At 39.7% G+C, this 26,680-nt stretch overlaps 1 protein-coding gene across 1 annotated transcript; it reads right to left on the bottom strand.

Annotated features, from left to right (window-relative positions):
* Positions 1–1,858: 1,858 nt before the first annotated feature.
* cdh16 (cadherin 16, KSP-cadherin) lies at positions 1,859–26,662 on the bottom strand. Its single transcript, XM_026165987.1, has 13 exons — positions 26,378–26,662; positions 24,330–24,526; positions 19,239–19,364; positions 17,060–17,210; positions 15,863–16,075; positions 15,383–15,459; positions 13,614–13,805; positions 7,649–7,890; positions 7,441–7,571; positions 7,010–7,249; positions 4,856–4,972; positions 2,744–2,860; positions 1,859–2,557 (listed from the first exon to the last, which is right to left on the bottom strand). The coding sequence occupies exons 1-13, from the start codon at positions 26,523–26,525 to the stop codon at positions 2,457–2,459; spliced, it is 2,052 nt and encodes a 683-aa protein (XP_026021772.1). The 5' UTR covers positions 26,526–26,662; the 3' UTR covers positions 1,859–2,456.
* Positions 26,663–26,680: the final 18 nt, after the last annotated feature.

Below are 26,680 nucleotides of genomic sequence, written 5' to 3'. Positions count from 1 at the left end.
AATCTAGGAACTGATGAGGTGAGCAGTTGCTCAACTTTTTAGAGACAAATGTTGTCTGATTTTTGTGTGATATCGGACTCTAACTGCTTAACGGTCCTTTGCTTGATTTTCTTTTTTCTTTGCGGTATTTTTTTTTTTCAGTTGGTAAAAGGTCTGGCCTGCAGGTGGGCCAGTTCAGCTCCTAGAGCAGGGGTGGGCAATCTCAGTCCACGAGGGCCGGTGTCCCTACAGGTTTTAGATGTGTCCTCGAACCAACACAGCCGATTTAAATGGCTAAATTAGCTCCTCAACGTGTCCTGAAGTTCTCCAGAGGCCTGGTAACGAACTAATCATGTGATTCAGGTGTGTTGACCCAAGGTGAGATCTAAAACCTGCAGGGACACGGGCCCTCGTGGACTGAGATTGCCCACCCCTGTCCTAGAGTCTTCTATTACAAAGCCCTGTTGTTTATCGGGTTGTCTAGCGTTGTCTTGCTGTAATATAACAAGTAATGTAACAAGATTGTCTCTGAAAAAAGACGTCTTCTGGATGAGGGCACATGTTCCTCTAAAATGGTGCTAAGATGGTGCCTCTCCAGATGTGCAAACTTCCTGTTCCATAGTTACACCCACGCAGACTTTTGAACTAAGCACTGTTAACAAGCCAGGTGCTCCCTCTGTTCTTTAGTCTAGAGCAGGCCTCGAGGGCCGATGTCCTGCAGGTTTTAGATGTGTCCTTGAGCCAACACAGCTGATTTAAATGGCTAAATTACCTGCTCAACATGTCATGAAGTTTTCCATAGGCCTGGAAATGGATGAATCGTTTGATTCAGGTGTGTTGACCCAGGGTGATACCTAAAACCTGCAGGACACCGGCCCTTGAGGCCTGGAGTCTCCCACCCCTGGTCTAGAGGATGTGGTATCCATGTTCTCAACCCAGCTGGTCGCGACACAGGTCCACCCCTCCCTGAGACTGGTTCTGCTGCAGGTTTTTTCCTGTTAAAAGGGAGTTTTTCCTTTGGACTATTGCCAAAGTGCTTGATCATAGGGGTTATTTTGTCTGTATGTATTACTGTAGGGTCTGCTTTAGGGGAATGTTGTTGTGATTTGGTGCTGTATGAATAAAAATGAATTGAACTGAAAAAAGAATTTTCATTTTAGAATTCCATTAATTTAATAAATTCACTGTTCTGTAGTCAGATTCATCCGATAGCTTTCCACTCTGCTTCATCCCATTTTAAATGTGCTTTGGCTCAAAGGTGTTTATGGATCATGATCACATATGGCTTCTTCTTTGCATGATGGAGCTTCAACTGCCTTTCTGGATGGTACACTGAACTGTTGTTCCTGAGCCCATGCAGTTATTGCCATGACAGAATCACGCCTATTTTTAATGCTGTGTTGCCTAAGGGCACAAGGATAACAGGCATCCAATGCTGATTTTCAGCCTTGTTGTTTGCACACAGAGAATTTTCCAGAATATTTAAATCTTTTGATGATGTTATGTACAGTAGATATGATGAGATGTTCAGTGTCATCACAATTTTACATTGAGGAACACTATTCTGAAATTGTTCCACAATTTGTAGACGCAGTTTTTTGCCTCTCTGAAATGCCCAATCATGTAACTGATTGCTGTTTTTGCTTTTTAGTTACGCATTTACACTCTTTTTGCAGACTTTCATTGTCCTGCCCCAACATTTTTGAGACATGTTGCTGCCATCAAATTCAAAATGAGCTAATATTTTTCATGTAATAGTAAAAAGTCTCAGTTTAAAGATTTGTTATGTTTTCTTTGTGGTATTGTGAATAAAATTTGTATTTATAAGATCTGCAAATGATTGCATTCTGGATTGGGGTGTAAATAAATTATGCAGATATACAGCACTTAAAACATTTTTTATTTCTACTCATGTGTTAAGTAACATAAAATCACATGTCAGCATTGAGAGGCACACTTTCCCCACACTTTTGTATTTCCAGCAATTTTTTTTATAAGATTCAAAGAAATGGCATCATAGTTTTATGATCAGATGTGTTTAACATAATGAGTAACGTGTTACAAATTACAAAAGCGTAAGATCAATGTTACAAAATAATCCCTTTTAGAAAAATGTTACTCTTTCATGTAACATTATCTTTTACTTCTTATGTTTTAGAGAGATTTTCCAGCACAATTAGTAACTTTTCTTGTTACAGTAACTGGGCACCATTTTAAGAGATATTAACCGCTCTACAGCAATAACAAAAGACAGACAAACTTAGAAGATAAACTCACATCATGTGCAAGCACAGACCTAAGCACGTAACATACATCAGAGCTCTAGACTAAACTAAAACATAGTTTGCATACATATGAACTTAAAACTGCAAGTGAAGTGTACATTCATTTTAAAGACATTCACGGTCACGTAATGAATTTATTGCCCTGAAACAAGATTGTCATGTTTGTCCCATAAGTAGGACAATACAGTGTAGTTAGATTGACATCTTAAGGGGAACTCTCTCCTGGTTAGTCTTGCTTGGCTCTTTGGGGTTCTGGTAGGACAGTCTCACAAATACAACAATGAGGATCACTCCTGGAAGGGCAAAAAATCAACACTGCATTTACATCACAGTTTTATTGCTAATTTAGATGCAACTCCAAGACCTCTCAAAGATGATTAAATCCTACTTTTCTAGATTTTATAATAAGGCATATATTACATTCCCACTTATTTTTAAATAGACTTTAATAGTAATCAAACAGCTTTTGTCCTGCTTACCTATGACTGCAAAGGTGCCAAGCAAAATGCCGACTGCAGACTGTATAGTTGGCATGCCCTCCAGCTGCTTGGCAGCCATTTTGCAGTTTCCTCTGACATTGCAGGGGCACACAGTCACTAACAGGAGAGATAGCAAACACACAACTCACAAATCAGGGATTTTTAACACATCAAAACAGGGTTTGATTCAGGATTGATGTGTCGTCTTGTGATTCCTTGACAAAATTTAGGTTATGCATAACGTTTTTACTATAAATACAAATACTGGATGTTATAACCAGTGGATTTAGATAGTCAAATATCAAGCAAGGAATCACATATGGCATTCATTAAAAATAGTGCAGGTGTATTAATGTAATATCTTCATAGGGATTTAAAGGCTCATTTTCAGCAACCATTACTCAAGTTCCTAATCCCGACCTATCATATTTAAAGGCTGACTGGCCATTTGAGAAAGAAAAGAACTATGTTAGCACATATTGAAGATGCAGTAAATTTATCTAGTTGCTTGTGAGGAGCATAAAGTTTTGGAGTCACTTGATAATTTCAAAACAACCCATTATAAACCAAATTTTCTTCTCCAGTTATATTGTGTGTGAAAAAGAAAGATTTCACAGGTCTCCATGTAGTCCTGTGGGGAAAGAAATTATTCAACAGCTTGTAGAATCACAGCAGCAATAACTTGAAATAACCATTTTCTGTATGACTTTAACAGTCTCTCGCATTGCTACACATATTATGTACACTATTTCAGTTGGGTTACAGTCTGGACTTGGGTCACAAGACAAGTGCTTGGGATCACTGTCTTGTGACCAAGTTTTAGTCACATATGACCCTAGAATGCTTCATCTGTTGTGAATCCCCTGGTCCTCCTCTGCCAACCTGCCATTTCCTCTCTGTTGTGTCCTGTTTTTTCTCCCTCTCTCTCCTTTCTGTGTGTATTGTGTGTATGGCTTAACTCTATCAGTTTGTTTTAGAGGGGAGGCTCTGCCGTGCTTCCCTCCTCTGTATGCAACTGGCTGTTGCTTTCCTAATACTCAAGGCTGAAGAAATCCCTCAGTCATTGCCAAATCATTGCGCTTACCATGGTGTTTGACTCTTTTGGTCGTCCCTTGTGCAGATGCTCCCAGTCCTGAGACTCCCTGTGATGAGCCTCGAGTGGTTTTTACCCACGAGGAGAAATCTGTGGCTATCTTTGTTTGCCCCTCCACCAGCTCAACTCAGACATAACTACCTTGCATAAATCCCTGTTTACTTGGAAACCAGCAATAATCCTGCTGAACTTTTACCTTTCTGTTTGAGTCCAGGTCTGAGTCTGAGCCTTGACATCATCATCCCTCCACCACTTTGCTAGACAGCTGGTATGAGATGTTTGTGCTGATATGCTGTACTTAGTGTTTACCAAATGTGGCACTGTGTATTATGGCCAAACAGCTTCACTTTGGGCTCATTTCTCCAAAGTACACAGTTCCATAAGTCTTGGAGTTTACTCAAACGAAGTGCTGCAAACATAAGCTGAGCTATGTTCTTTTTAGAGATAAGAGAATTGTACTGTCATGAACATCAATATTTAGAAGAGTTTTAGCTCTTGCGTTTTTTTGGAGTTTCTCATAACGTTGCACAGTCTGACCATGGGAGGAATTTGCTGGTACGTGTGTGTCATTGTATTAACACACATGTAATCTCTCCAGACCAGCAAGCAGGCAAAACCTGTGCTTTTATAACGGTGCGCAGATGTGTTGATGATCAGTTAAGTGCATTTGAGTAGCAGCACTATGGAGATGTACTTAGCTTTCCACAGTACTGCATAGGCTCATGTGAAAAATTTCTTTTTCATGTGACTGTAGTTTATCCTAACCAGTGTGCAAGATGTGTGATGCTGTGTTATGAAATGTCAGAATGGTTATATTAGGCAGAACACAATCTTAAGAGAGCTGTGTAATCACGAGCCTGGAAAAATCATTTGTAAAGCACCATTGCATCATTAATAAACAAGAGCAGCGCTAGGACAAGCTGGCACACTGGGGTTGATCTCTATTGATTGTTCCAGCACTCTTGTCCCAGAACCTCTATGTACTCGCTTTAGCTTATCAGCAGAGGTGTCAGCATTACCTGGCAAGTGTATGAAGGTGCTCCTGGGAGGAGAGCTGCTGTCAGAGATGGTGAAGGGCACGATGTAGACATCAGGGGGCAGGTATGGGATATTTAAGGACAGGTTGGTGTGAGTATCTGAAGGACAAAACACTTGTTAGTTGGTGCAGAAAAGTGATAGAGACTGTTTTATACATCACATTTATGATGACTTAACAAAATAACAAATGAACCTGGTACTTGTCAGCTGTGAAAATCTGTTCAATTTAAAAGCCTTATTTTTCTGTTGCATCCAAAAGTGGTCAACAACAACTATTTTTATGAAAAAAATGATCACATACAACAAGTATACAAGTACTTTTTAAGTTCTAATAACCGAAGGAAGAAAAACCCAGGCCAAACACATCCATACAACTGTATGAATAAAGAGCAAGCAGAAAGACTCTGATGGGGCTCTGTATGGAGTGGTCTGGAGCCTGTGACTCTTTATCTTATCTCTGTAAATCAGGCTAAAACACAAGCCTGGCTGCATGACGTAAGAACCCTGTCCTGTAAAGAGAAGCATATTATCAAGCTGTTTGAACTCTTATCTGATAGTCTTAAACTGTCCGATTGCACCTTAGCATCATCCCCCTTCATGTTCCATTTGTCAGGTAGGGAAACATGACCTGTGCAGCACCTCTGCAGAGGCTGTTAATGTCGATCTATTTATCCTCTGCCTGCACTGTGTCAAATCTGACGTGACATTTTATAAGTTCGAAGTGTGACCAGCCACCTACCCCGACCAGAGCTATTCTGAAAGCTTGTGATGAAAAAGCATTTCCCCTTACAGCTATGAACAGCCATTAAGAGCATGCGAAAAAGGAACATGAACATGCCGTTTGATTAACTGAATGTCTTCGGTGAAAAGAACTGTCACTCAGCTTCCCAAAAGACTTGAGATGAATGGCTGTACTACTCATGCACACACAGATCTGCTCTTTCATTCACTGGAGGTTGATGTAATTGTAATTTAAAAGAAAATAAAAAAAATAGACAAGTTTGCTGCAAAATCAGACAGACAAAAGCACACATTTATTGCTAAAACCATTACTGACTATGACCAGGTGCAAAGCATTCTGGGAAATTCCTATTTTAGGCTCCATTAGTTGGCAGGAAACCAGCGGTGACGTGAAAGAAATTACAGACAAGATATAATTACAGCTGGGCTCAATCAATACCAACAGGAACAGGGGAGTGAAAAGGCTAAAAAAAAACTGAGAGGGAAGCGGTTGAGCTGTGTGAATGACTTAATGACAGACGTCATTGCAGTAAATAGTTTGTATTCAGTGAGCACAACACAAGCAGTTACAAAAAAAAAGGATAATTATAATATATTATACCTAGCATCTCATATAAGACTGGAGATAAATCAGGGCATTTTGCACATCTCTACTCTTGATGGCAATTCACTGATTTTGATTCATGTAAGAAAAATAATGCAAAACATTTGGCACACTGTGGAAAATTAGATGTCCACTGGCTGTATTCAAAATTCGATTTATCCCCTTCACAAGATCCATTTGGCTGGAAGGCAATAACTTGTCCTCTCCAACAAATTAACTTCCTTATGCTCGACATTAATCAGAGCAGATTATCAATTTACACAGACAAGAAAGACACACCATTCACGTACACCTTCACAAACTGCCTGATAGGGTCTAATTTTTCCATGTTACAGAACTCAGGTCAGCAGCTTTGGCTCACATCGTCTACTGTTACTAGATAGAGCTTTTTCAAGGCTGGTAATCTGACTTGTTACTTTTGGAAAGGGGGTTTAGTGGTGATTCATTTCACTTAGTGAAGACTCTTTTCAGTTATGATTTGTGGGCCTATTTGAGCTCACTGTTACATCCACTCTGGCTCACTTTCAGACCATGTTGGCAACTAAAATCATCTGACTTCACCTTTCTGAAAAAAAAAGATAACAGAACAACTTTCAGTCCAAGTTTGGAAGGTAGAAAAAAACTATTTAAATTTTTTTGAGTATTTTTGGTTACATACAATTTATCAGAAGCCGCTTAGGGGAGTTTCTTCTAGCAGTAGTACATTATTTATTCCGCCTGTCTTTTCACTGTGAATCACATTGTATGCTGTGCGTTGACTGGACCTTTACACAGTTTGTGTTCACCCTACCATTAATAGGTGTTAGCTTCCAGTTACGTCGAACTGTGACATCGCTGCGGAGGGAGAAATTAAGTCGTCCTCCATGCTGCGGTCCATCACTGTCCCGTGATGCAAGCACCAAAGCTTGGTCCTCTAAGCGAGGTGTACACAGGTACTTCCAGGAGTAATCTCCTACCAGCACTGGACTGTTGTCATTCACATCCAGGATATAGACAGTCACCAGGGTGGACGCAGACAGGGAGGAGTTTCCTAAGATGTAAAAAGATGCTAAAAAACCAAACTGTTGTACACTAGACTTTTTAACATATGAACATCAGGTTTCCCCAGACATGAAGTAAGCCTTAAAGAAAAAAATAATTGACTATATCTATGCCTTGGAAACTGAGTCTGCCTTTAATCAAACCGTTGTGTTGCATACTCAATGATGGAAATGATCTTACGTCCATCCACTGCAATGACCTCCATGGTGTACGTGCTGTTCTCCTCCCTGTCCAAGGCCTGCACAGTCTTTAGCTCACCAGAATACTTCCCAATTGAAAAGTATTTCTTGGTGTCCCCTTGAAGAGAATATCTGTACCAGGAAACATCCATAGCTCTGTAAAATTGAAAACATGGAATTTCACACCCCTCCCAGCTTAAATTAGTTACCTTATTGGGTGAGAATCGGGGTCGTAACCTCGGATGGTGGCAATAACCCGTCCTGGTTCTTCCCCTTCTCTCACAGTCACCTCATAATGGCTTTGAGACAAGATCGGACCCTCGTTCACATCGTCAACATAAATGGAGACCGTTGCTGTGGATGCGGGGCCGTACCGGCCACGGACTAAGGCAACTGGATTCTGGGCACTGAGCACGAGAATGTACTCACTCTCGCGCTCAAAGTCCAACACCTGTGAAAAGATGCGTGCACACAACAAGTTTCACAAAGTGTTATTTAAGTATTACTTAATTTAACTCACAACATTGCATTAGACAACTACCTACACAATAGAAGAAGCAGAATTTGCAAAGTACTGCGTAAGCAAAACTTCACAGAAAGAGAAAGCAATAAACACAATCACATTCAGAGTGAGCGGAAAGCCAATTTCAGATCATTAAGAAAGAAATCAAGAATATTGATTACTGGATGAAGCATGGCAGCAATACAGGTAAATGCAAGGAGAAAGAAGAGATAGACATATTTGTGTGGTCTATCCTTTTCTGTATTGATTTACATGAAACAAATCAGTAACGAGGACTCTCTGTTAAGGTGTTTGTTCACTGCAGCTGCGTCACTCAAGCCCAAGTTTCTCAGTCACTTTTATAATAACTTTTCTGTTTAATAAGCTACATGCCGTTCATCCATCCATTTTCTTCTGCTTTTCTTCAGCTTATCCAGTTCAGGGTCGCTGGGGGTGCTGGAGCCAGGCCTAAGTGTCGTATGGTGTGACGCAGGCATTGATATATTTTAAAAGTATTAAGTGGGGTTTTTTTTCAGTTCCAGGTTGGTCCTTGAGTTAAAACAGGCACTGCTGATGCTGTGCCCTACATTACTCTTTCATATGAGCCTAAATGAGATAAAAGTAGATTTATTTTTGAAGGTTCAAGTGTAACCACACTAAACAGAGAGTCAAAAAACAGCATGTCCTTTTTGCCAGCAGGAGAGGGACACAGTACACCCCCCTTGTGTGTCTAGTCCCCTTATCTTAGGCCCAAGGAAACTGGATTTACTGGCAGTGTTACTATATTTCTAGACAGTGTAGATACAGAGGGAAAAAAAACCAATTGATTCAGTGAGCCACCAGTGAAAGATTTTCCATGATGCTGTTTGAGCAACTAGGGCATGACAGTGGAAAAGATAGTACATTATAAACTGAACACACTGCTTTATTGTTGAAGTTAAGACTTTCATTCTCTAAATTTATGAAAGGGGATAAAATTAATTTAATAATAATTTAAAAAAAACCAAAAAACCTAGCCATGAATATTAACAACTTTGTTTTATCCTCTGGGGTGACAGCATGTGCTATTTATAGGTCCAAATATTGGAAGTAGCAGTTTCACAGTGATAGGATTACCATAATCTGTGCACTAAAATAGTAACTTGAACCTTCTGACTCTGATTGTAGGATTCAAAAAATAGTTTCACAGTGGGATGATGAAAAGATGGGAAAAGACTGTGATTTTACAGATTTTAGAGGCAAAACAACCCAGCTGAAGGAAAAACGAATCCCATCCCTCAGTCTTTATTACAACTGGGCACAACTGATTTCATTCGGTGTAATCTTTTGAATCCTGCCCTGAAGCTTGTTTTTGTTGTCAGGATTTGCCAGTAAACATGTTTTCTTTTTTCCCCATAAAACAAGACATCGGCAAACTGGCACTGCCTGACATCATCCTGCTGAGTACACGTGTCTTTGTTACCAGGGAGAAAAAAAACGCACACCTTGGAGAATAGATGAGTACTGCTGTTAACTGGAAGTGACACACCAAACTGCTCAGTGTGTGTCAGCGCATGAGAGCATGTGTATGGACCCTGGCGTTACTCACCTGATGATGCTACTCTTTTTTGAATTAAGTGCCTTTACAGTAGCATCATGTTCTTGCTGTAAATAGTTATTAGCTTAAATTACAGTAATACACAATATTTAAACACCACCAAAATAAATATCCTCATATGTTTCATAAAAACATCAATGTCTACCACATTTGTGTATTTGTAATAATTTGATACACATATTGATATACATAAAACTGTAAAAGCAACAGTAGTGTATCTCTCTTCAAAACGTGATGGGTATCACCATTTAACTACACATTTACACATCCGTTTATTTCTTCTGTCTTTACAGGCTAAACTCTTGAAGGGATAACAATGTTTACTAGATAGTTTTGATGCTATGCAGATAGCGAGATAGATTTTTAGTCTCTCTTGGTGTAAGAAAAATAGTGAGGCTGGTCAGAATGAACTGTTTTGCACACATACATACCTATACAATGCCCGGTCACTTTACTAGGTACACCTAATAGAGACGTCTGTCCAACTGCTCATTCACAGAAATAAATCAACCAAAAACTTTGCAGCAACTCAGTGCATTTGAGCATGTAGACATAGTTAAGACGACCTGCTGAAGTTCAAACTGAGCATCGGAATGGGAAAGAAAGGCAGTTTAGTGACTTTGAATGTGGCATGATTGTTGGTGTAAGATGGGCTGGTCTGAGTAAACCAGTAGCTGTGGATCTACTGGGATTTTCCCATGCGACCAACTGTAATGTTTACAGGGAATGGTCTGGAAAAGAGAAAAATCCAGTGAGCTCTCTGAGTGAAAATGACTTGTTGATGCCAGAGGTCAGAAAAAAATGGGCAAACTGTTTTGAGCTGATAGGAAGACAAGAGTAACTCAGATACCCACTCATTATAACTAGAGATGGCACGATACCACTTTTTTATGTCCGATACCGATACCGATATCATAAATTTGGATATCTGCCGATACCGATATGAATCCGATATAGTGTTTTTTAATCAACAAAACTGTTTTTAAAATATCTTTCTGCATTTTGTATAAGTTCATACTCAAGTTTAAAACAACAACTACACTAAAGCTATTCTGTTATACCTGTATGCAAAAAAAAAATATTTCATAGTTCAGCAATACTGATCAATCTAATAAACTTAAACCTACACCATCCTCCCTATTCTGGTATTTTAAAGAGTACTTAGCATAAATATTAAGCAACCTAACTAATAGGGTTCCAACTCCCAGCAACAACAAAAATAAATAAATAAAAAATAGGGACCCACCCCTCACGCTCCACCTCATGATGCTTAATCGACGTAATCAACCTTAATTTGATGCAGTGTGAAAAAAAATACACAGAAATCAATTCTTTTTCAAGAAATATTAAATAGATTCAACATCTTTCTTCAACAAAATTGCAGACTGCACAGATGGTACCTTCCCAAAGGAAAAAGTACTATAGCTTACTAGGGTATATTAGACTTAACAGTTACTATATACAATAATGGACTTCTATACATTTTACATCAGATTAAAACTTTGGGTGTAAGATTCAGATAAATATTAAATAATTAAAAGCTCGACATTTTAAATGAGAATAAGAAAGAAAAGTATGTCTTTGTGCCCCCTTTTTCCTGTTAATGCCCTATCGGCCCCCCTGGCTAAACTTTGCTAGATCCGCCCCTGCACAGTTACCAGCCGTCAGCTACGTAGAAAAAGATCCTGGTGTAGAAAGTAATATTAAATAAATTCTAACAACAGCTGATCAAGCTTAAACGTGCTGCTGTTGTTTATCCACTGGTTTCCTCTTTCTGGTGCAAAGTGGGCCAAAAGCAAACAAGAGACACGGACTCGCGACAGAAAAGCCGATCAGCTGATCATTAAGCAGTTTCATGATTGAAGTAGCAGCCGGAGAGCGAGAGGCAGTCGGTTAAGCTTAATGCAGGAATGCTTTACAAACATTCAGAGATGGACTTACACACTTGCTTTACTTCTCTCGGGGATAACTTTGTCGGAGATGAAATGCCGGGTTGCTAGTGAAGCTCCAAATGCTATCCAGACCACCAACAGGTCCTGCATGCCACAGCCGCTCTATCACGTGATGCATACTGCTCCAACGTGCTAACGTTCTGAGGTGAGTTACGGCGTGTTGCAAGTTTTGTGAGCTGCTTTCGTGATATTTAATGGATCGGATTACATTTTTTATTTTTCTCCGATATCCGATCCAGTAATTTAGGTCAGTATCGGACCGATACCGATACGTAATATCTGATCGGTCCATCTCTAGTTATAACCAAGGTATACGGAAGAGTAGTTTGTTAAACCTTGAAGCAGATGGGCTACAGCAGCAGATCACATGAATGCCAACTGTGTCAGCTGAGACGAGGAAACTGAGGCTACAATCCCCACAGGCTCAACTGGATATGCTGTAGAAAATGAGAAAACATTGCCTGGTCTGATGAGTTTGGGTTTCTGCTGTACCATTCGACTGAACATGAACATGAAAGCATGGCTCCATCCTATTTTGTATCAACAGTTCAGGCTGCCGGTGGTGATGTAATGGTGTGTGGTGATATTTTCTTGGCACAATTTGGGCCCCTTAGTACTTCAGTGCTACAGCCTACCTGAGTATCGCTGCTGAAAATGTTTGCCCTTTTATGGCCACTGGTTTCTTGAACATACCGTCGACTTTCCTTTACTCAATTGGCCCCCACAGTCACCAGATCTTACATCATGGATGCAGTACCAACAAATTTGCTGCAACTGTGTGATGCTGTCATGTCAATATGAACCAAAATCATACTTAAGGAATGCTTTCAGTGCCTTGTTGAATCTTTGTCGTGAAGAATTAAGACAATCCTGAAGGTCAAAGAAGGTCCAACCAGGTATTAGCTAATGATGTGGCCAGTGAGTGTATATATTTATGAAACCAATAACTCAAACCTCTGATAGCCCAGTCTCACATTAATTTCAACAGAAGTTCCAGTTTCTTTTACAGACTTTTTATGATTCATTTTTTAATTCAATGCGATGTCACCAATTTTTTCCACACTGATTTGATCCCATCCCTTTCGTTTAGTTCGTTCACTCTCCAGCCTGTGTGGTAAAATGCCATTAGTATCTGCTCACATAATCTAATTATTCATTTGGCTTTGCAATTTCTAATAATGAAATCGCTCTGCTTTCTAGTGCTGACCTCACCCTGTAATCTGGTGAATTAAAGGATTTGCTTAAGTGCATTTTAATCCACTGGGGCTTTACTTGTGGAAGATTTAAGCTTTAATTTTTACTACGGTAAGCTAACTAATCTACAGTATCCTTTCTGGTGATGCAGCGTTCGCTATAGTGATATCTCACAAGGTCAACGTAAGAGCTACTCATAGAGACAGGAATTTAAACTGCATGACATCACTTTTGAAAACAAGCCATTGTCTGTTAAACTGAAATAATAGATCGAGATCCATTTTTAGCTTTTGGAAATGCTCTGCTTTATCTCAGAGGGGCCTGTGCAGCTCACAGTTCAATCACATTCATCAACTCCCACAAGAGGTTGAAAATAATAGACTGTCGCCTGCCTGGCCACTCACAGAGTGCAGACCATTAGAGTATAGACACACACAGACACCACATGCCTCCCTAAAATGCCCTGTAGGATTATAGGAGGCAGGCGAAGGGTGATGCACCCTGGGGACAGGAGAGATTACGCCAATGTCGTGCAGGACTCTTTTTATTATAGGCATGCAGGACTAGAATTTTGACATTTCTGAAAATCCTTTTCCAACTGTCTTTCAATGCATAATATCTACATAGGGTGATATTAAAATCATGCATTTATAAAATGAGGTTAGTTTTCTGTGACTGTGAGTGAATAATCTCTTAGGACATGCACATGCTGCAAGGACAGATACAAGCAGCTATGCCAAAAATTGTCCTTGGCATTAATATCTGTGTCCCTAAGAGGAAATGATCTTTGTATTGTCTCTCCTCTCAAAACAGAAAAATAAAAAAAAAAGGAGTTTCATTCAGACTGATGGACCTTATATCATGTTTTTAGCTGATCTTGGTAGTCAAATGTATGAGTGTAGAGCTTCAGTGTAGTTGGTGTTGTTCACCTTCGACAGGACAAGTGTGACCTCGTTGGTCTGCTTATCTGTCACTAATGAAAAGACGTCCTCTTCATCTCCAGACTCTAAACGGTAGTCCACCTGCCAGCTGTCTCCACCTCGAACATCTGCATCCCTCGCCAGCACAGCTGTCACTGTCGTACCCACCAGGGCATCCTCTGGGATGTGAAAGGGTCCGTACTGATGGCGAGAAAACACAGAGTGAATGATCACTAAGAAGAAAAAGACTATCTTTTAAAAAAGTGAAAAAGTGTATGGAAGCATTTTGCATTTTTTTAAAAAAAGCAGATCTCAAATGTCTCAGCTCACACTAGTTTTCACTGACCTGACCCTCTTTAAGGAAAACCTCCCCTGCAGGAGTGCCTCTAGAATAGTTTTATAGGGGCGGCCATATAAAAATATGGTGGCACACCAAAAACAGAACTTTGACAGGGGCGCAACGAAGGGGGTGACGACGGGAAATCATGAGGGACATACAGATTGTTGGGTTTTTTTTCTCTAGTATTGAGGCACCAGTTGTTGTGAATTGGTGTTACATAAATGAATCTGGCTTTGCAATAACAGCCCCAGCGAATGCTAAATAATGATAATGATTATTTATTTCTTGTCAAGGCCACTGCAGCTTTTGCCAGCAAGTTGTTGATGTTAAGATTGTGCGGTCACCAATAAATGCCAGTGATGACCGATTGCCCAATTTTCTATTGAGACGATGGGTGACTGCATGTGACAATATACATTTGCCCCCTCTTGCCCCCCTGGTGTGAGCTGACCTTTATTTGTGAACCTCTCTGTGTTTAGACAGCCGTTTAATCTGCCACTCCTGGATGTCCTCTAGAGAAGCAACCATGCCTGTGATCTGGCTGCCCCATCCACAGGGTTGCTGAACCCAGTCCTGTCACCACTCACCTCCCACATCACCTCCTATAGGGCTGCACTGCCATGGAAAAAGCTGCACTACTCAGGCGTGACCTGTTCAAGAGCATTTTCCACCTCTGTGTTTGTGTGTCTGTGGTAGCGATTATCTAAGCAAGTGTGCATTTGTTTTTAACAGCATTGCAATGATCATCCAACAATGTTTGAAAGCTGTTTGATTAAAATCCCTAAGTGTCCATTACACTGGGCGTGGATGTAAAGAATAACACGGTGTCAGGTGTTATGTCAAATCTTTGATTGATCTGGACATTGATGTCAAAGCTCTGCAGTCGATTGGTTTCTGTCCTTGACCAAAATTAAACCTTCTTTCATAGAAAACCACTGGCCAATTACACAGTGGGCCTGGAGCTGCATTATTTATGATGCCATCCTCACAGAACTTTCTGTGAGATTGTAATGGCTAAGATAACACTGCTTCTTATACAATTTCTGCCATGTTAACGACACTGGATGGAGCTGTGTAATCGTGATGTAGCCTGCTGTAGATTGACCTATAAATAAATGAGTGGAAATTTGTCTCTAAAGAAAGCTTTATCAGATTAAACTCTAAAAACACTGTCCACTTGGAGTACAGAGAGCCAAATAAAAGTCTTCCAATAACATAATGCCATCTATATAAGCCTGAGATTAGTATCATATCTAGTTCCCCGCCAGGAAAATTAGATCAGTGACCTGCGAAGCGCGTTCACAGTCCAAAATCCACAGATGATGTTTAGCCTGCTATTTTTCCAAAGCTATTGTTTATATTGCCCCAAACAGATCAATGCGTGAAAGGCGTCCTAATCTCTGTGCGCAAGTAACTGTTTGAACACGTGTTCTCGTACCTCGTGTTGGGAGAACACCGGTGGGTTGTTATTCTCATCCTGCACCGTCACAACCACAGTGCAGGAACTGTTCAGACCTGCCAGGGACAGGATCACAGCTTCTGTTAGTGACTCAGGTCAGCCCTTCTCACAAATTAAGAATGCTGAAGGAACAGCAAGTACCTCATGTTAGCCTTCGTCACACCCTGAGTCCATGAGTCATGCAGATCACATCATCTGTCACCCTAGAGGCTAACATATATACATCTCCTGGAAATCTCAAGGGAGGCTACTGACACACTTGCTCACAAAAGTAATTAACTTTTGCCTATTATAGTCATTATGAAAGATGAAATGTTTTATATATAATTGTCTCTGATGCACCTGTTTGTATCACTGCTATACTGCCTCTCTTTAACTCCCTAAAGTACAAGATAAACACCACCTTTTCATGAAAATTGCGTTATAGCTATGGTTGTATTTTGCCTTATACATAGTCACCTTTGGCATCCTCAGCAGTGATGGTTAGAGTGTACTGCGGTGCCGTGCCCTCCATACTATCCGCTTGGACCGAGATGACCCCTGAGTCACGGTCCACTCTGAAGAGGGCACGAGGACTCTCTGGAATTTGTCCGACTAAGCGGTAGAAGATTCGTACATTGTCTGTCTTAGGGTCATCATTATCAGCCGCTTGCACTGTCAGGATTTCTGTCCCTGCAGGAAAAAATATATGAATAAAGAGGAGGAGGAGGCTTTCTGATTTATCATCAGAAGATATTTTCAGTTAGCTCTATAAAAAAGGGTTTTCTACACTGTTTAAAAAATGTAAAAAAAAATGAAACAAAAAAATCCATGTTTGTTTTGTTTTGTTTTTTTAACCACAAATAGAATTTGACCATTTGACCATTTTGAAAATTATCTTTACATTTTATGTTTAAAAAATATGTATAATGCATATACAATATATACATTATTATGTACATGCTCTTTTTCTTTGGCAAATTTCAAATCTTTTTCAAGTTTGACTTCTCCTTTTCTCTCTTTTAACTCTTTTGTCAAGTAATAACAAGAGAAGCTAAAATGACAAGTCTCACAGCACACTGATTTAAAATAGGGAGAGAGTACAACAATAGCTTTCTCATATAATCCTCACTCAGTGATTCCATTTAGATTAACAGATTGCCCTGTGTAATTCATTTCCCCGAATCAGAATGTTTTAAAGCACCAACAAAAGCTTTTATGCCAAGGACCTGATATGTTACAACCCACCGTGTGCTTTTTAGGAGCACAGGAGGGGTGTTGGTGCTTCCCCTGTGTCCTGGCAAAGATCCCAATCTGCTTTCACAAAATGTATCTGGCGCTCTCCACCCTTTCATCACAACAACATTGCATCCAGGCTGTGTTTTTGCACTAAGCTGTGAAACAGTATAAAATAATTCTAGAAAATGACTATTCAAATTCACTGTGTTGCTTTATTATCATCATAATTTGTAAGACGAGTTTCTTTTAAAGATGTTTTACATGCAAGATTGTATTTTGGCCAAAGAAATAGTATTGTTCTTCCTTGGTGTGTGGTCTCAAAGCACACAGCCTGTGTGATGCAGTATCTAAATATTCCACTGTAATCTGATTAGTAGGACTTGCATGAGTGAAAACAAACAAACAAACAAAAAAAATCATCCAAAACCTATATGTTACCTCGAGCAGCCAGTTCTTTCACCACAGTATGGTACTGTGCCTGTGGAAATGTGGGCCTGTTATCATTAGCGTCACCCACCATCACCCTCAGCTCCACAGGTTTGGCAATCTCCCTGCCGTCGGGACGCTCAACCACAATGCTGATATGAAACTAAGTAAGCAGAAAAGGTGAAAAAAGAAGAAAAAGCAGAGAGGGAAATATCTGGTCACATGTGGTACCCTTAACACTGTGGGTTACGAGTCACGCAACCCACGCTCCCATCAACTTTCTAGCAGCAGACCAAAAAAAAGGGATTACATGCCCAGTAGACTACTAACGACTGTAAAGTCTTCCTCTGTGCAGAGCATGATAGGATACATTTCTGCAATACGAGTAAACATTTACTTTTTGATCCTGGTTATACTCACGGATTTTGTTGAGATTCTGGTTTCCTAGTTTCTGTCTCATCTCATATCAGCCAATTTTTGCACATTTCCAGCTCAACCATTTCAGATTTGTGTAAGAATGTTATGGTCCAGTGAACATATACAATGAGTGCTATGAATTTTTTTTTCTTGCTTGAAGAAAGCAAAGGGAACTGAAGTCACATTCAATGTCTGCGTGCACAAATAAAAGATGATTCTGATTCTCATTCAACTAGCTTTTTGGTTTTTTTTGAAAAATTCTTTCACTTTCAGACTGTTTTGGAAACAATGTTTCAACATGAATATCTCAAAAACTTTTAAAGACAAAAACATGAAATTTTCACTGATCTTTCTTATCATCAAAATGAACCAGAATATGGAATTTGGGACAGATTCATTCAAAAATGTCTTAAGTATTGGCTAGATAAATATTAAATGTTCAGCATTTGTGCAAAGTCCCATATTGTAGCACACACTGATAAAAAAAAAACTGCACACTGCAATTCCTGAATGGTATTTAGTATGTATAAAAGTATGTAGAATAGATTTCAACAACTTAGTGACAAAAATGAAGAAAATACTATTTACTATTAAATAATAGCGCAAAGCTGTATTCAGATTAAGAGTCTTCTGGCATTTTGTGGTTCTTAAGCACTTTTCACAACTCTTAAAATCAAATATACAAATGTATCTTTTCTAACTTATTTTACCAGTGGTAGCAGTACACCAAACAAAATTTTACGTTTTTTCAAAGCCTTGTTGGTTTTCCGTAAATACTTTAATATATATAACCTTAAAATACTTGTAAAAAAAGTCTTGAATAAATATAAGGGGAAGTCATCATATCAGTTTGAGCTTCCTGTTTGTGAGAGACTGTATTAAACCCATGAGACACCAGTTTAAACTTTCATTATCATTTTCAAACTTCCACTGAAAGGTCAGTGAAGAAAAAGACAGGGTAATGTGCTAGAACACTGCGTTTTAACAATAATCACATCACCCAATTGTAGCTCAGTCTTTCTGTGCTTTTCTTTGGTGCATCTGTGCCAGAATATTCTGCTCACTGAGTCATTCAAAGCTCACAGGAGTTTAGGTTGTCTGCAAAGCTTGAGAGCAAAATGCAAACACATGGACTTTAATTTGTAATCCTGATACAAAGGATGATCTTTCCTTTGATCTAAAGTGAGACAGATTTGCAATGAAGAGTTTTAGATTCGCGATCTTTAAAGCCATTATACAACAATCTTCTTGTCACAGGCAGAATATGTTTAATGAATAGAGCACTTTTCAGGTTTTGGTTTGTAATTAGGCTGTGACTCAGTGCTCAGCTTTGCTGAAGTAATGTGTACCAGGGTTCCTACAATAAAAAAGCCATTAAGTTGTAAGTAATAGGAGAGTTAATTAAAAACAGGGACTTTCTTCCAATGAACAACATAAGAACCCTTTTAGGGACAATAAGCCTGGCACTTCTCATTGTTCAGCTTTTGAATTAATAATTTTGTCATCAGATGGTGAAAATACTTGTGAATGAATCACATCATCCTGCTAGTTTAAACATAAATGAAATGCACCTGTATGAAGAGTTTTTAAATCAGGGCAGTCTTTATAAACACATCAGCTGACAAACACATCATCTTTGATATCAAAGTTTTCACGTACTGTGGGTTCAGAAATTGAAATAAAGGGCTCAATCTTTAATAGAGGAATTTTTGACTCTAATCGTGAAATGTCATTTATTATGAGGTGCTGGAGATGTTTGGCTCAAAGTACAGACCTGGTCTTGTGTCTCTCTGTCCAGCGGGGCATTGAGATAAATGACTCCTTCTCTGCTGATGGTGAAGAGCATCTCTGGAAACTCCCCCTCCAGACCATACTCTGCCTGACTGCCACTCCATTTGACCTAAATTAGCACAGACAAATGTATACAAACATTTTATGAGTATTCAGTTTTACATATCTGCAAGTGAATTAAATGCGAATATGGTTTCTTATCTGGGCGTAGCAGGAAAATTGAGCGAAAAACTGTAAACATAGAAAGCTTTGCGACCGAGCGTGTAAGATGTATAAATACCGAGCTAAGCTACCATTTGTTTATATGATACGGAGCCAGTTAAATGCGCTGACACTGATGGGGAACAGAGAGCACAGCCAAAACTAACGATGAAGGCTGAAGGGGATTTTCCACTCTGCTTTACAACCCCCTAACAGAGGGCTGTGCAGATGGGCTGAAAGGGCCCTAGTAGCAATCAAACAGCACCCAACAAGGACAAGAGCCCAGTTGTATCACAGCTGATGCAAACCCAGGGCATGTGCATCTCCTCAGCTCACTGTCAGACACTCGTCCCTTGTTTTGGATATAACTGCCCATGTGCAATGCTTCTGTATACACAAAGCCACTTCACACAGCTGGCCGCCTTTCAGTGTTATTGTGTGCTTTGAGACCTTGCAACTTTAAAGACATGTGATTGATGAGCACTGACTCTTTTGTATAGAGTTATATACAAATCATCTATGAAATCATCTGTTTTGCCTCCATCCATGTTTCAGTTTTCCAAGCACGTGCTGTCTCTGTGATATCTTGTGTTTGAGCTTGGTCAAGAGTGGCTGTGCGCCTCTTGGCAGCACTTGGGGCATGATGCTAATCAGTACTTGAATAACGTCAAGTAAACCTCCCAAATCAGGCAATGTTATAATAATAAAGCTGAAGCTAGTTTCTCATTATTTAATAAGCTGACAGAAGATAAGTGTTGTGCAAAAGTCTTGAGACACCCCTCATTCCTTGATGTTTTATATACAAAAATGCAAAATAGTTGCAGTGATTTCTTGAAATGTGCAAACATTGAAATTCAGTAAATAATGCAAAACCAAGCTATGAATCAATATTTGGTACGGCCACCTTCCCACATAGCAACCAGGTCTGGCTCGGATCTGGTATCAAGCCGGCACTGCTGGCTGACTTCTGGCATGATAAGACGGATGTCATCCAGATATGGGCCAGGCCTGGCATAGATGGCACTGTTTATGTGATGGCATGCCATATCTGGCTCAATTGTGGTTTGGTTTATGTGGCCCAGGCCCATAGAAAACAGGTCTGGCCCGGATCTGGGCTTCAAGCTGGCAGAGTGTATGTCAACCAGATGTGCGCCAGGTCTGGCAATGATGGCACTATTTATGTTCCTATTTTCCTGTTTTAGTTAGAAGACCCAAATGCCATGTTGCAATACTATACTACTATAGTAGCTGGCTGTAGCTCAGGAGGTAGAGCAGGTCACCTACTGATTGGAAGGTTAGTGGTTCGATCCCTGGCTCCTTCAGTCTGTATGTCAAGAGTGTGAATGTGTATGAATGTAGTTAGGAAGCACTCAGTTAAGAGAAAGTGTGTGACTGGTGACTGTGGCATGTTGTATAGAGCACTTTTCGTGGGAGACTAGAAAAGCGCTATATAAGAATCAGTCCGTTCACTGTCTGAACGGAGTTATGTTACTTTTGCACAGTTTTGCATGTTCTGGCACATGTTGTCATTACATGGCTTGATTAAGGTACACATTAGGCTGACACCTGGGCCAGAGCTGAAACTGTTCTGGGCCCGCACAGGGCCAGCAGTCTGTCTACAACTCATGGCTCATGGCTGCACACAAATTACACGTGGCCCACATACCGCAAAGAATGATGGCCCTTTGGTGGCCCAGACCTGGTTTGCCAGGGGTGGCCCACACATGGGCCAGCACAAGGCCAGTTGGATAGACACTGGTGGTCCTGTGCTGGCCCATGAGTGAACAATTTCTGGTAAGGCTTCAGTGAACTATAGATGGAGCAGCTGCAGAGCCAGATACCTCTTTCAGGGCCTGTGTCACATCTCTACTGATTTTTTTTCCTATTTCTCAAGGACATGACTTCCAGAAACTGTTCATCTACTGTAGATAGTCTTTTCAGGTCTAACACCTGCATGACATTTGTTCTTCATTTGTTCAATTTCTTCACAGTTTTTCAAGATTACACAGCGTGTGGTGATATGTAAAGTTTATTGTTAATAGTTCTTTGGGAATAACTTTGCTGATGGAAAAACACCATTCTATGCCTGTAACACTGTTTTATTTTTGTTATTTTTACAACACTAAAGCCATCACTTTACAATACTGACATGGGCACCCAACCACCTTGCATTTTGCCTACTTTGAGCTAAATTTTATCATGAACACCTGAGGGAGCATGGACACTCCCCACCCTGCTGATAGCCTTCTCTGATATGTGATACTGAGGTGGTAGCAAGGTGTGCTGCAGTTCATTCAATTGTCAATTGGAGAAAAGTTATTTAAAAACTTTTCTCCATAAAATCTATTCTTAACACAATCAGGTTTCTAATGACTAATGTTTGATGAGGCACCACAAGTACAAGTATCATCTGTAATATTACTCACTGATCATGAGGCCATGACAGAGTTCGAGTGGGGCTCAAACTAATTCCACAATAAATACTGAAATTTCATGCCAGTGTGAACGCTAACAGTTCGAAGTATTTAAGAGCTTTGATTCATTCGCAGCTACTGGGGCCCTCACTCCCACTTGAGTCTCAATAGATTACAGTCCTGAGTTCAAGTAGTTTCAGTGGTTGCGTTACACAATCTAAGTTTTTAGGCAATGAAAAACATGCAATAGATAACAAATTAAAATGAATCCCCATAGCCCTGGTGATGCAATCGAATTCATATGTCTGGATTGCATATTTTAATATCCAGTCGAAGCTTGCTGATTGCAGACTCAGAAAATTTAATCATAACACCAGTCAACACTTACTTTTATAACTGACTATTACCCAGGGAAGGACAATGGCAGAGCGCGTGCTAAGCAGCAGGTTGATTTCGGCATCTGTCACACCAAGGACGGTGTCAGCATGTAAAACACAAGATTTGTCACAGTTGAGTAGATGCCGACATGACTGCTTCATTTATCTGAGACAGTAGGGGAGGTGGGATGTATAGAGTGGGTTCTTGGACACGATTCTCTATGTATGTGTCATAACAGCAGTTAGCCCCACCACCTACTGAGCACAGCAGTATTAGAACACCGCGTGGGCGCAATAAGGCTTCCCCCAACTAAACACCATGTTAATCTAATCCGGTTTTGTGTGATTTTAGTTACTGTTCACATAGATGATTCAGTAAAGAAACAAGAGGGCTCATTTCACACTCTACTAACACATTTTTCATTAGGAATTAAAAGAGAAACACACAGGAAATCTGCTCATTGAAAGATTTCCAGACAGCCTTGTTTACATATAGAGACACAGATGCTATGTGTTGATATTAAATAATAAAAAGGTCACCGAGCCGGAGTATTACATTATAAATAACTACTAAACCTTTAAGATAAAACTGTAGACTTTGCAGCTGATTTGAACTGGCTTTTGAAAATATGACAAAAAAGAAATCAAATCAGCCCACGCTTGTGAATCCACACATTTTCTGTGGGTGGCAGGGGACGTTGGAACAGGAGAGAAGAGAGACTGAGGGCGAGTGTGAGGGGGAGGTGGGAGAAAACCAGAGGAGGGGGAGGTATTGCGGTGTACCTGCTGGCCAAAGCGATTCTCACAATTTGATTGAGCTTTATATTCAGCTCTGCAGGCCCCATTGTTTCCACAGTTCTCGGAAGTGAATAACTAAGATTAGTTTTTTTTTTAAATGCAGGTGTAGATTTAAAAGATTTCCTGACAAAGGGTAACTACCACCGCAAGCAGATTTTTTTGCCATGTGTTACATTATTGAGTTATTAATAGACATGTAGTAGATATGGCAACATTATAAAAAGCAAAGGGTTAGAAAAGACCAGGCTCAGACACCAACCTATAAATAGAAATTACATAGATACCATGAGATGCTTTTTGGAGTTAATCCAGTGTGAAAAAGGGACCGGCTCTGTGGGATTGTTGGCTTTTTTTGAAGAAAAGATGGCAATCAAAAATTTTCCATGGTATTTCAAGTTTCAGACATGAAATCGTACTCATATCTTCATGCAATCACCAAAGTTTACTTTTGATTTCAACACTCCTTTGTGAGGCTGCAACACTTAGATTTCTTTATCAATTCATCTTTCATTGCTTTTTAATTAGTATTTACTTAATTTAATCAGAAATGTCATGAAATCACAAATGTCTCTTTACAAGCTGATGGCTTTGGATATTTTGTTGTGGACAACTAAAGGTGTTAAAACTCAAAGATATTCAATTTACAATAAGTCTCAGTTGGATAGAAATACTTACACAGTAGTTTTTAAGGTTACATCACAGCAGCAAGAAGAAGAGAAATGTGCCAAAAAATAATAGGAATGACTTTCTATTGAACTGGACATTTCTTTAGATTATACAAGATATTCAAATATTTGTAGTAAGCCGTACAATACGATTAAAATTGCACTCCATATGTTCTGTGTATTTGAGTTTAGATTTTGGCTTAAAGCTGTAAGATTTGTGTAATACCCCTCAGAGTGATGGTAGGTTTGTGGGCGGGCAGCAGTGAGTGAGTAAATATGGGAGTTAAAGTGACTCAGTCAGGAGGTGGCCTGAAAGGATCCATGGCATTTGAACAGCCTCAATAATTTAGTATTTGGTCACTTAGAAGGAAACACTAAAAACAGCAACAAGCAATGTGAGGCCACTTTACTCAGACCACACTACTGACAGCGTTTGCTTGATTGCAACATGATAACATCTTTTTACTACATTAATAATGCCGCACCATTTAATTGTTTGTTTTTTTTAAATCATGTACAAAGGGCTTTACTTTAGATGGTGCATACAGTGCTAACATGGTGCATTTGTGTTGAACTGTTGCTGAGTCAATACAATCTTTTTGGTGTTTTGCTGTCTGACCTGTGAGATGGGTATGGGGTAAGGGCCCGGAAGATTTTCCTGAAGCCGTACAGGGTCAGGTGATGCCCAGGTGTTTCCTGTCACCTCAACAGTAACAATGCCAGCGGAGAAGAAGGCATCTGCCCTCCCAGCCATATCCTTCACCATCACTGAGAGCTTGTAACGACCACACATCTCTGGGTCCAGAGTAGAGGCTCCTGGTGGTGACAGAGGCATAAATTATACAAGAAAGCCTACAAGACTTTCTACAAGACAGCACTTTATTGGAACATATGTTTTACTTTCCAGAGTGCAAAAAGGCAAAAGTCCTGAAAGCTAAACAAGCAAACACACCATAATACCATAAAGACACTCCAATAATCAAAGCATTAACATGTCCTCACATGTCTGAGTGCTCCTTCTATCCGTTCTTTTGCAATTTCTTTGTTAAATGGAAGCAAAATAACATAAACAGCCGACTTGAAGTGTAATTGTGACCAGGTAGCCTAAAGAAAAGGTGCAAAAATCAAGGAGGCAATTTTCACTGCTGCTCATCTTGTGGAAATCATCAGCAGCGTGGGCCAGAAAGGACCGGCAAGTGTGAAAGTCATCCAGCTCCTGCCAAATCGTAGCAAAGGGCAATTCCAAAGCTACAGAAATAGCACTGGCACACAAGAATTTCTCGCATGTGTGTCCGCTGGACTAGAAGCGATATCACTGAATAATGTTATTGTAAAACTTTTGTATCAAATATTTATACATTACTGGCTTTTTTGTGATGTCAGGCTTTTCCAAGACTTTTCATTATGTTCACATTTTGATCCTGTTTTAACAACTTCAACTTGCGTTTCTCAGAAGTGTTTTAAAGGTTCTGTACATATGTCTGCCTCTATGATTAGAAACTGACCACCAACAGCTTTTTCAGGAAAATATCAATAATAAAAATATTTCCTGATATTCTTTGTTTTGTTTTATGGGGGAAAAGGATTACTTGATGTGAGTATTGTGCTCTTGCAGACAACATATTTGAACAATAACAGATTTCCTTTACTTAAGCACATTCATGTGGAAATAAATGAGATATTACAGAGAATTTACTTTTTGATTTTAATATGGAATTATTTAAATCACTTATTTAAATAAAAGAATTGTGTTTTAGAAACGTTTACACACACTAGATGTTTAAAGGTTATTGGACACTTGGATGCTAAATCACTGGTGGACTGAAGTGTTGATATCTGCAGAAAAGAGCTCACAGCAGCTCATACATGGGCTACAATTTAGATTCCATTGTGACAATGAAGAAGATAATAATGAGGTTCACTGTCAAAGAGATATAAAAATAGTTTGCCATAGTCAATATCTGGATTTTTTTTTCAAGCAAAAACTATGCATGCACATGAAATCTAGACAATTGCTGGCAACATAGTAGACCAATCAGTGCAAGTCTTGTGCATGATGGTGAAGATAAACCTGTTTATGACTGCAAATCAAGTCAAGAATGCTCGACATTGATGATGGTGAGCATGTTTCCCTCTCTGTTTCAAGATGCAAGCAAAAACTGAAAAGCCAGATTAAGGGTCTCTAAAGCCTTAACAGAAAACAGTAAGGTTGTGTAATGGTTTTGTGGCCTTGTGAAATGAAGTGAAAGTAAAGAAAAGAACTGCTCATGACCCACAGCATACCAACACAGAGCTGCTTCCTTTTGTTGCTTTGGCATGCGTGACTGCTAGTGCATCTGATTTCATTGCTGAATGGAGCAACGGGATGAATGAATGAGGTAGAGGAGCATCCGGTCCATTAGAATTCACTGCATGCCATTTCATCATTCAAGAGGACAAACTGTCTACATGATAAGCTCCTAAGAAATAAGAAAGCAATTTTTAATAAATGTAAAGAGTTGGCCTCTCAAATTGCAGAAAGTTAAACCTACATTGTAACGCTGCACTCTAGGTGACCCTCCACGCTGATTTGTTGGGAAAATATATGTTGAAGATTCCCTTTATGGATAAAACACTCCCCACAAAATTATCTTGACTATTTCCTTTCAGCGGCTGGTTGAGACTGACCTTCCTCAGTGAGTGAAACCTCCCCAGAGACGGCATGGATGGAGAACATTTGGCTGGAGGGAATCCTGGGTGTTTGTTCCATCAGGCTGAAGCGCAGATCAGCGTGGGGACTGTTGCGGTCATCGCGATCTAGCGCTTCCACTTGCATGAATGGTATTCCTGAGAGATACGGTTGACACAGAATTAAAGAGTGGGACAAAATGTCTAAATTTCCATCCTAACTATACCAAGAAAACATGCTGATGTGAAGGCAAAAGAACAAAAACATGGGTTGTGTAACAGCAAATCTTAAAAGTTAAAAGA

Source organism: Astatotilapia calliptera, chromosome 1, assembly GCF_900246225.1.
Source record: "Astatotilapia calliptera chromosome 1, fAstCal1.2, whole genome shotgun sequence".
NCBI lineage: Eukaryota > Metazoa > Chordata > Actinopteri > Cichliformes > Cichlidae > Astatotilapia > Astatotilapia calliptera.
This window is presented reverse-complemented; position numbering and strand designations above follow the sequence as displayed.

What these genes read in the sequence shown, in the direction of transcription:
- cdh16 (XM_026165987.1), bottom strand. Translation starts at nt 26,525, where the DNA reads ATGCAAGTGGAAGCGCTAGATCGCGATGACCGCAACAGTCCCCACGCT. An exon ending in ACCCCATACCCATCTCACAG is followed by an intron (nt 19,365 to 24,329) that starts GTCAGACAGCAA and finishes GTGCTAATTTAG; the next exon opens with GTCAAATGGAGTGGCAGTCA. An exon ending in CACCTTCATACACTTGCCAG is followed by an intron (nt 2,861 to 4,855) that starts GTAATGCTGACA and finishes CTCTCCTGTTAG; the next exon opens with TGACTGTGTGCCCCTGCAAT.